We start from the raw sequence: 11,534 nt of genomic DNA on the forward strand, positions 1-11,534 counted from the left end.
CTCACCCTCCTCTTCTCCAGACTAAACAGTCCCAGTTCCCTCAGCCGCTCCTCTTGTGCTCCAGACGCCTCACCAGCCTCGTTGCCCTTCTCTGGACACGCTCCAGCACCTCAACGTCCTTCTTGCAGTGAGGGGCCCAAAACTGAACACAGTATTCGAGGTGCGGCCTCACCAGTGCCGAGTACAGGGGCACGATCACTTCCCTACTCCTGCTGGCCACGCTATTTCTGATACATATTCACTACTCGAGGATGTTAACACCAAAACTTTATGTCTACTAAGTAATACTGAAGAAATGAATGCATTTTGACAACAAACAACATCCCTTTAAACATACAAATTGAAATCCTGGCAATGATTCTTAACAGAGACATTTGCAGAGTGTCACCAGCATTTACTAAGCTTTTCTCTACCTACCTTCCACTATGATGCATCTTGACAAAGAAAAATCTTTGACAAGTGACTTGCACTGTAAAGAAAGTCTAGCTAACCAAAAAAAAAAAACAAACCACCCAAAAAAACCCAACCAAACAACTGCAACTTGTCTGAAGAGATTAAAGCAGAGTTTGAGGATATAGGTTGATACTATAATTTGCTATGTCTGAAGCTTGTCACCAACCATGCACATATATCCCTTTACATCAGTAACAGAAGTCTGGATGCATTGAGAAATGATTTACTGAAGCATTTTTCATCATGTGAAATAAATATCATGGTCTGCATTCGGGATACAGAATACCCGATGCCACTTACTCTGCTTTGCATAGTTTGTGCCATGCTTGGTGATATTTCACCGAGTTCTCCGCTTCTGTAGAACGTTCAAGTTCTGTTGAATCTATGTACTAATGACAAAAAATATGCAATAAAAGTCATTTCTTCCACAGAAAGAGCAGCATACACTATATAACCAACTTTTTAATAGCATTAAGACAAACGTATTAGAGTTTCAAGCGAATTTCCCAATAAACCCATAACAACCTCACTGAAGACCCAGTATTTGCTCTAGTTGCAGTAATCCATGCCCCTTTCTTTGCACATAGCTCCAAAGCTCTGCCTGCCTCCAGTCCTCCAGGTAAGCAGACTTAGTAGAATGCTCCATAGCTGTATACCCAGGTTTTCTTCCTATGGAAATCCGGGCACCAATCAAGGGGTGGTGCTGACCTTACCCTGACATCCAAATGAGATGTGACCAGGGTGTTCACTTTCCTAGCTTTTGGGTGCCACAGTTTACCTAATCTTATCACAGGCTGGATAAACCTGCATTGTCTAGCCTGTGAGAAAGGCATTGCTGGGGACTGACATGAAAGCATCAACTGTAGAGAGGGAGGCAGACTCATTACCTATGTCCTACTAGAAATACTGCATTAGAATCTCTGCTGCCATTAATAGGCATGGCTCCTGAGGTACCACTAGAGCAAATGAGCGAGGCGGCTGTGTACTGCACCGGGGACACCAAAGATCAGAGTTTGATTCTTGGTTTTGTCAGTCTTTTTCTCAGAATAACATAATTAATAGCATCCTGCTGTAGAGTCCATCCCCCATAAAAACGAGATCATCTGAAATGACAGAAATCATTTGTGTGTGAAGAAACGAAACTGACAAGATTGCTGAAAGTTTTCCAGATAGGATTGCCTTCTAGCAAACATCATCTACTTTTTCCACACTCCAGAAGGCATCAAAAATGCAACAGAAAAATAACTACTTATGAATGTTGTTATTCTATACTAGTAGGATACTGTAGGACAAACTAAAAGGACACTTTATCATGCTGGGAGGTTGGAAAGAGAAACTAATTACAGTTGAAGTTAACTGTGGTTTCCTTGCCAAACATATTGAGCCAGCACATTTATCACTTCAAGCAGCATCAACATTTCATCATTCAGATATGTGGATGGTAGGTTATGAGCTGGATGCCACATACAATATTAAGCAGTTTCTTCAGAACACAGGATTATACGGAGAGCCTTTGGACAAAAACACTAAAAAGGAGGTTAGCACACACAGGTAAGTACAGTAGGCGCCCTTGTCTTAACATTTCAGCACCGCACTGGAGCTCCAGCAATCATCGATTCACATGCTCGTTAATGCAAAAGCTCCACGGAAATTAAGACTAGCTGCACACAAAGCTAACTGCGCATTTGCAGACTTGGCGCCTTTCACTTTTTTGCTAAAAGCAAAGTTATTTTACGTATCATAAAAATTTCCCACTATGCAGCTGCCAGTATAAAACACTATTTAGAGTGACAGAATCATGTAGGTCGGAAAGGGCCTTGGGAGGTCTCTAGCCCAAGCCCCTGCGCAAAGCAGGTCAAATTAGAGCAGGTTGCTCAGGGCCATTTCCAGTCAGGATCTGAAAATCTCCAGGGATTAATTCTGGCTGTTCCCACTTTCTCGTTTTTCATGCACACAGAAACAACTTTTTGGAGTATTTGCTCCATAATCTTCCCAGGGAATGAGGTGAGGCTGACCACCTGCCATTTCCCCAGATCCTCCTTTTTGCCTTTTTTTAAGATTGGTGCGACATTTGCCCTTTTCTAGTCATCAGGAACCAATAGCCACGACCCTTCAAAGCTGATGGGAGAGTGGCCTCACAATGACACCAGCCAGCTCCCTCAGCACTCTGCGATGCATTTTGTCTGGTCCCATGGACTTGTGTATGTCCAACTGGTCTGAATACTTCCCAGCTAGATGTGTATGTATATCGTGGAAGAAAACTTACTTATTTCCTACAAATATATTTATTTTATTTTTTTCCTCCATGACACCTCCTCCCCTTTCCCTTCAAGGGACAGGAGACAGGCTGGAGCCTTAAAACAGAAGCTATTTCTTCCCTAAGCTGAGGTTCTGGTGGTTGGTTTTGTTTTGGTTTTTTAAATATATTTTCCATGATACCTACGAATTGGCTTCTTAGTCACATAAACACATAAAGTTTACTTGAATTCTGCTTAATCCTTATAATTTCAGAGATACTTTTTAGCAGTGAACACTCTGCATAAGTTCCCTAGTATGTAGAAAAATATTTCCTCTTATTAAACATGAAGTTATTTTGTTTTCTTGAGTGGTTCCCTAGCTGTTTTACATGATAGGTAGCAACCAGTTCTCTGTCTCTATACTATTCAACATTCGGCATACCTTACAGAGGACAGCAGTAGAAGGACACTAAGATAAGCAGTTTCTGTTTTTTTTCCTTTTCTCTTGATAGGAGGGGCCTCTTCCCCCTCCCCAGAGAATAAATCAACCCACTTCTCTCAGTAAAGAAGTCCTACAGAAAAAATAGTTCAGATTTGCTTTTGTTTTGTGCATCTCTGCATGCCTCCCCTACTTGAAAAGGTTCTGGGATGACATCAACAATGAGAAGCAAAAGATGAAGGATTTGCAGCTGACTGATGTGCCTGACAAGCAGCAGAATGATACTGTGAGAAAACAACAGGGTGATTTCAGAGCCCACAACAGCGCAAGCCACAGCGAACAGAACATTCTACATCATCACAAGCTGCTGCAACTACTTCACCATCTGATTAACAGTCCATCAGAACCAAGCAGTGATGGGAGGATACAAAACATAATTGGTTATCTTGGTACAGGGGTAGTCACCTTCTCCACCAAGTCACTGAAAAGAAAACACCTGAGGTGATACATTCCTGGTGACCTGTGTTCTCAAGAAAACAGAAGTATGTTACCAGGTTTCTGATATGAGAAATTCCTTCTTTAGTACTCAGTGTTCATGGTTTAGGGAACTTATCTTCTCCCAAAAGATAACAGAAATACCACTGTAAACAAGACTCCCATGTATTCATTACTCTGTGCTTCATTAAAGAAGTACATATGCACCCCTGGTTGTTCTAGGTGCTCCCATTGCTTCTTTCTGGGGTAGATGGACTAAGACAACAGAATGGTGGCTACATCTTTGGCCTGCTGCCTTCAGCACCCTGTTAAGCCATCCTGGATATTAATGACTTTCCTCGTCAAAAAGTGGTTAGTTCCAGTGAGAAATTTTCTAGAGCTGAGTGGAAACAGCCTTGCACAAGCATTATCTAAGCAACCCATGCATAGCTTTTGACACACTGAAATTTTCACTCTAATATCGTCTATTTTTTATATCACAAAAAAGGGAAAGTTCAACAAAGGTCACAGGGTTTAGCAATTTTCAGGAGTTACCAACGTGCATAAACACATGAACTTGCCTCGATCAGAGACAGGCAGAGACCAGAACCTACTGAGTGCAGTACAGCCTGCAACTGCCCACTTTGATCAATCTATCTTACATCATTTAATAAATCACTCTAAAGCAGCATGTCATTGCTGATTCTTTGCAACCATTTATTACTGTTTCGCTACTGCAAGTTGCTAAAATGTCCTCTGTACCCATCAAGTGATAATAATACACACTTCCACACTGCTTCTCTGCCCCAGACTTGCCATCCCTAGCAACAAAACTCAGCAATGGAAACTGATAGTTCCACCAGTGAGAAAGCCAGTAACAGTTTCTCCCCATGTAGTTCAACTTTCTATTCTCATTAAAATGAGACAAATTAGATCCCTAAATAGTCCTTTATTCGAGGAACTACTATTTTGAAGAAACTAAGTTTATGGCCCAATTCTGCTATCATTAGAATCCTGCTGAAGATAAAATGGACAGCTCCCAGAATATTAACTGAAATGAAGAGCAACAGCTTCTGGCACAGGATTTTGGAAAGCAGTTTAGTTTCTTTTTAATTTACCTATTTTCTCCTGTCTTTAAGCTGAATCCTGCTGAAGATAAAATGGACAGCTCCCAGAATATTAACTGAAATGAAGAGCAACAGCCTTCAGGCACGGATTTTGGAAAGCAGTTTAGTTTCTTTTTAATTTACCTATTTTCTCCTGTCTTTAAGCTAATCTCATTAATATGATAAGCAGTTGCATGAGAACAAGTGAAACCTACCTTTGACAGTAAATATAAATTCGCAGGTAAAGTCTGCTTTTTCATCAGATCCAGTTTTGGGTAATTGCAACGTTCCTTTCAGATAAGTTTAGTTCCAAATAAAATAATTAAATCTGTAAACACTTCTTTAAAAAAAATGAGATGCTTGGCTAGTCTGTATTTATCTGCATGATTCATTTTCTAATTTCCACATGAATTAAAACTGCCTCACACGATGGGAACTAGTAGAGTATATTCAAAGTATTCCTGAAAGCAAAATCCAGAAATATCCTCACCATTAAATCCAGTTTGTGATTAATTGCCAGCGCAGAGTGTTCCAGAGCCTTGAAAACAGATGCGTAGCAATCACTTAGTTTTGTGTACTTGCCAACAAGAGCTATGGAACACACCTTCAGCAACCTTTCATATCTGACAAAAACAAATTTTTCGGTTATTACACCAACTTTCACAAAGAAAACATTTTAACATTGTTTGCTTTTTCTTTAACTTCACAAAACATCTTCTAAAATCTCAAAACTGACAATGTTTTTAAACCCAGACCATTCACAAGTGTTGATCAGCGGCATGCTACTGACCCCAATCCAGTTTGATGACCACAGCAGCTAAAAACCTAACTTGAATTAAAACACTTCTAGAAAAAGCAGCAGGAGTTAAAATACCTGTCAGCCATTTTCTTCCATTTCATTAGGAGATCACTTGGCTGGTCATCAATAGGTAAATTTAACCTCTGTTTAAAATACTTAATGATGCCTTGCTCCTCCAACAGGATTGGTACTCGATAAGTGGAAGAAACATCATGGATAAATATTACCTAACAAAAAAAAAGCATAACATAAAAGACTTACCTAATATTTTTCATAGGAAACATACATTCTATTTTTTGTATACTACATGTGTTTTGTATTCTACATACATTCTGATTTTTAAATAGTTTTCTTTTGAGTGAGCAGGGCAGCCCAGCCAATATTTAAGGTTCCACTAAATCTACAAGGAAAAAGCTACCCAAAAGGTAAAAATGTGTTTCACTTCTTCATCACACCATCATACAAAAATAGCTTGTCAAGACTATCAACGCGTCAGTTTTAATACAAACATCTGGCCCCACAAGCAGTCGTGCTTGCTAACACTTCTTTCTCCCTCTCTCACAAACTTGAAGAATATTAACTGGGAAAGAAAGAACACAAATGGAACCTAACAAAACAGACCCAATTAGGTTGCGATAAAGTCTCCTAAAAGAATTTTGTTAGTGAATTCGGTTATGTAATTAATTAATGAGTATAGTCCATTCAAGGACCGTTTAGTTAAGAACACATTTATAAACCACGTCCAAACTGCTTGCAGTTAAGTTCATTGCACTTGGCTTACACAAGACCACAGCGTTCAGAATCCTGAGCACAAGTGTTCTCTTCCCTGATACACATGAGAACTAAAGGATACTCGCTTAAGTTATCCTTGAGTTACTTCTGTTCCTCACACAAGTATGTACACATGCATGCTGCCCCACGCCTCTATGTGCCCATTCAACAGCAAAAAGAATAGGGTAACCACAGTAGGAATAAGGCTTATCCAACTGTTCTTCCAAACTTGGCAGCTACCATCCTAAGGATGTAACATCAATAAAGAATCACTAGCTGCTCTAGGTTACAGCCGTGCTGACTACGGAGACTGTTATAATCCTGAAACAAGCTGAAGACATTGCTTTTGTTTTGGTGGTACATACACTGAAGCGAGGAGGGAGGACTCACTTGATAAAAGCAAATTAAAAAAAAGAAAAATCCACTTAGAGGAAGTCTGTGGACAAAAAAGCATGTGGTCTTCATGGACTAGTTATGACAGTCCTGGAAACTATTTCCAGGCACACAAAAGATAAGCAAATCATCAGGAGTAGTCAGCATGGATTCACCAAGGGAAGGTCACACTTGACCAACTTGATAAACTTCTACAACGAAGCGACTAGCCCTGCAGATGAGAGGAGAGCAGTGGATATTGTCTACCTGGACTTCAGGAAGGCTTTTAACACTGCCTCCTATAAGATCCTCATAGACAAATCGTTCACGTAGGGGCAGGATGAGCAGACGGTCAGGAAAACTGGTGGAATGGCTGGGCCCAGAGGGTGGTGATAAGCAGCAAAAAGTCTAATTGAAAGCCAGTAACTAGAGGAGTACCCCAGGGGTCAGTACTGGGTCCAGTCCTGTTTAACATCGTCATTAATGATCTGGATGATGGCAGAGCGTACCCTCAGCAAGTTTTCAGATGACACCAGCGGCAGGAGTGGCTGATATGCTTGAGGGTCATGCTGCTATCCTGCCAACAGGCAGGAGAAATGGGCTGACAGGAACCTCATGAAGTTTAACAAGGGAAAGTGCAAAGTCCTGCACCTGGGGAAGAACAACCCCAGGCACCAGTATGTGCTGGGGGCCACCCAGCTGGAAAGCAACTTGGCAGAAAAGGACCTGGGTGTCCTAGTGGACATCAAGTTGAACATGAGCCAAACAACAGTATCCTGGACTGCATTAGGAGGAGTGTTGCCAGCAGGTTGAGGGAGGTGATCCTTCCCCTCTACCCAGCACTGGTGAGGCCACACCTGGAGTACTGGGTCCAGTTCTGGGCTCCCCAGTACGAGAAAGACATGGACATACTGGAAAGAGTCCATGGCCCACAAAGGGCCGTGAAAGTGATTAAGGGACTGGAGCATCTCTCAAATGAGGAAAGGTTGAGAGAGCTGGGACTGTTCAGCCTGGAGAAGAGAAGGCTCAGGGTGGGGGTGGAAAATCTCATCAATGTACAGAAATATCTGAGAGAAGGGTGCAAAGAGGACGGAGCCAGGCTGTCTTCGGTGGTGCCCAGTGACAGGACAAGAGGCAATGGGCACAAACTGAAACACAGGAGGTTCTCTCTGAACATCAGGAAACGCTTTTTCACTGTGAAGGTGACGGAGCCCTGGCACAGGTTGCCCAGGGAGGTTGTGGAGTCGCCATCCCTGGAGATATTCAAAAGCTGCCTGAAAAACGGTCCTGGGCAACTGGCTCTAGGTGGCCCTGCTTGAGCAGGGGTATTGGACCAGATGCCCTCCCTTCCAACCTCAACTACTCTGTGATTCTATGACAGCAAATAAATGGGAAAGGTGGACTGAAAAGATTGATCCCCTTGAGATTGTAAACCACCGTTCTAGACACAAAATAAACTGTAGCATCTTCTCTACTGGCATTGCACATCACTCCAGGAAGAAGACTGATGATGCATCTAATCCTTCAGTTCACAAGAAATCCAGGATCATTCTAGCGAATATATAGACATGTGGCCAGTGTCTTCTGAAATCCAGAAGTGATTCATTAATTTTAAGACACACAAGGGACTTAAGAATGGCTTTGCAGAATTCTGATGAATACAGTTATGAAAAGGAAAAAAAAAAAAACAAGGCTGCAACGCAGTATGGCACCTAGCAGCATCCCAGTTCAGTCCACTGGGTCTAATCACCAGGGACACACCTATATTACACAATGCAGTGCTGTGGATAGACGTTTGAGCTAGCCAGAACAGCACAAGAAGAGTGCAGCACTCTGCCCAGGATCATATACTCAGCTTCTCATGAAAGCTGTGACTGATACAACTATTGAGCTTCTCCCCTAGAAAGCAGAACTTGGGGGGGGGGGGGGGGGGGGGAACAACCAAAAAAAACCAGTGCCATGAAGACAGCTCCCTCCCTGCCAGGGAGCTCTTAGAGAAGTTCAGTTACACATGGGACTCTTGGTCCAGTTAGACTGGCATAGTAACTGCAGTTGGAATCTGAGTATGTACATGCTTACACATGGCCTGATACTGCCAGAAAAGCACACACCATTTTTGTTTGACTGAACTTCCAGTTGTCTCTCTCTGGCTGGAGAGGAACCACAAAGGCATTTCTGAAGGATTTTGCAGAAGCTAGCTCAAGGGTGTTGTCTTCCACAGATAGTAAGATGGAAGCAAGGGGAGGGAAGTAATGGCCATACTGCCCTCTATGTCCTCATCGGGAATCTTACTATAAAAAGCTTTCTCTTACACACCTGCAGAGAGAGAGGTCAACACTAATACATATTTGAAATACAGCATAACTTTGTTGACATCTGTTACCCCTTTAATATCATCTATATTACATTGAAGAGTAAAATGCTCTCACTTGCAAAAATATTAAAGAGCATTTGATTTATCAAAATTAATATTTGAATAGCAATTAATCACAGAAACTATTAAGGCCAAAATCACACATGAATTATAAAAGGATATATAACTACACAGTAGATGTTCTAAGCATGTTAAAGGGCATGAATAGCCTATTACATATTATCACAGTAAGAGTGTTCACGTGGCTATGATGATCTATGGACATAAGCAAAACCCCTAGCTTTAACCATACTTTGTTCATCCACTATTATAACCACCTGCGATGATTTATGGACAACGACCAACCATAGCTTGAAACTGCACAGTTTTCACAACTATGTGTAGCAATTAACCATGCACTCAAAATCTATTCCTTTTATTAACTTTTTACATAAAAAGCATTTAAATTTTTAATGACCGTTTGACATAAAATTTAACATATAAACTCCCAATATTTTTAAAGTGTTATAGTGTACATGACAGCAAGATAAAAATTGTAAAAACAATTACATAGTAATGAAACAGTCTGAAGTTGAAAACAGAAATGCACAGAAATATTTGTATGCTTTCCCACACGTTTAAGTAATGATGAATAAAATATTAAAGTACTGACCTGCTCAGGCTCCACATGGCAAAACATGGAAATCTTTTCCTTCACTGCCATTTCTATAGGTTTTGCACTTCTGCAGACAATCTGTCATAACAGAAGGAAAAATCTTAAATATTTACTAGGCAAACCAATAGAAGATCCTCAATACTGTTTATGGAGAAATTAATCTCCTTTGGAAGCCCGGCACAAACAAATGTGCCTTTTTTTCTCTTCCCCTCTTTTGGAGTTCTACAATATATCACAGCTCACACACATATATCTGCTAGCAAGGCAGAAGCAAATCAGTCACCCACTGACCCACTTCTATTAACCTTTCTTTGGCATTCTCTGTAATACTGCTTCCCCATGTTCTCCTTTCTTGTAGCTACTATTGTAATACTCTACCTAAAGTCTAACAGCTCCATAAGTATGAATAATATGATGAATCAAAAGAAATATTGTGATCTTATCAGCTAAATTTAGAGCAACACTACTTAGCTTATATGCATGTTTTCTACTACTTCAGTACTCCAGCATCTTTTTGTAATTCTTAATTTACACGTCATGATAAAAAGAAGGAAGCTGAAGATGAGAAAACTGTTTCATAATTTTGTGGGTTTTTTCCTGGTGCAATTATTCTGCTATTATTTTGCTGATACATGTAAAACTCAGGAATTTTAGAAAATACTGACAATTTTTACCAACAAAGAAAATAAGCATGTGTTTTGGTGTTTGTTGGAAGAGGGTTTTTTGCATTATGTAACTTCAGGCAACTAACTCAAAATGCAGAACTGCTCTCTCAATGTGCCTATCGATTACTTAGTCTACTACCTTAAGTTATTTTGAATAATGGAAGTATAACAGAAAGTAGCACAATCCTGTTAAAAGATTAAGTCATTATTTTCCCCATATTTCTAGCAAATACAATTACTTAACGCATTAAGCCCTTTTTTGTTCAGAAACTCGTAGCTGATCTTTGATCACCTTGCTAGAACGCAGCTTAGCTACACTGATATTGCTGAAGTCTAACTTCCTCTAACCTTGCAAGAAATTCTAAAAACAGAAAAACAATGCCAAGTATAAGGGAAAATTAGTGTACATTCTAATAATCAAAAAAGAATTATGAAACAATTCGTACATTCTATTCAATTACGCACAAATTATACTTAAAAATTGAGTACTGTTTGAAGACATAATTCATAAACCTTGATAGTATGAGCACATGATTAGATCCACTTAGAAATCCATCATCCATCTTGCTGAGACAAATTTAAAGTTAGTGGAGTCACAGAAATCAAAAACATCAGAATCAGCATGAAAATACAAAACGACATAACAGTGGCGGAGATGCATCTCAAAGAAACATAATACAAAGAAGATGAGGAACAATTCAATTGAGTAAGGCGGCACTGACAAGCATATAATCAGTTTTCAAAATGCTGTAACAGAATCCATTAAATCTGGAGATTTAGCATACTCATTAAGCGCTTAGAACACCCCATGGAGAACATAAAGGCCCCTGTACATACACAGCTGAGACTGGCCCAGCATGCCACCTCGGGGAAGCCTGGGACCAGACAGCGAGGCAGCAGGTATTAAGAACAGGTCTAGCCGTGTTTAGATCAGGCAGCCTGGCAGCACAGCTTATGAAGGAAGCCCTCCTGACCGCTGTTCTAGGAGCTTCCCCATGTGCTGTTTTGGCCTTGGGCCCCTGTCCAAGACAGCAACCATATAAATATTTTCTTGAAGCAGTGCCCAAACAACTTACAACAGCGCCAAGAGACTTTGCTCAGAGTGTAATCTCTCTATGCTTTAGTGGTCAACAGCAGCAGCTTAGAGGCGGGGGGGGGGGGGGGGGGGGGGGGACGCCGCACTTTGGCC

The 11,534-nt window shown here is 40.8% G+C and overlaps 1 protein-coding gene across 5 annotated transcripts in view; it reads right to left on the bottom strand.

Annotated features, from left to right (window-relative positions):
- The window catches only part of CTPS2 (CTP synthase 2), an 81,607-nt gene that overhangs the window by 57,946 nt on the left and 12,127 nt on the right, over positions 1-11,534 (bottom strand). For all 5 annotated transcript variants that reach the window (XM_019471435.1, XM_009276876.2, XM_019471434.1 and 2 more), the window contains exons 7-10: positions 9,678-9,758; positions 5,584-5,735; positions 5,200-5,332; positions 754-842 (exon numbers count right to left, since the gene is read on the bottom strand). In XM_019471435.1, the coding sequence (XP_019326980.1) occupies positions 754-842; positions 5,200-5,332; positions 5,584-5,735; positions 9,678-9,758 (455 nt within the window). The remainder of the gene's footprint in view (positions 1-753; positions 843-5,199; positions 5,333-5,583; positions 5,736-9,677; positions 9,759-11,534) is intronic.

The sequence above is a fragment of the Aptenodytes forsteri genome, unplaced genomic scaffold (assembly GCF_000699145.1).
Source record: "Aptenodytes forsteri isolate BGI_AS27 unplaced genomic scaffold, ASM69914v1 Scaffold273, whole genome shotgun sequence".
In the NCBI taxonomy this organism is placed as follows: domain Eukaryota; kingdom Metazoa; phylum Chordata; class Aves; order Sphenisciformes; family Spheniscidae; genus Aptenodytes; species Aptenodytes forsteri.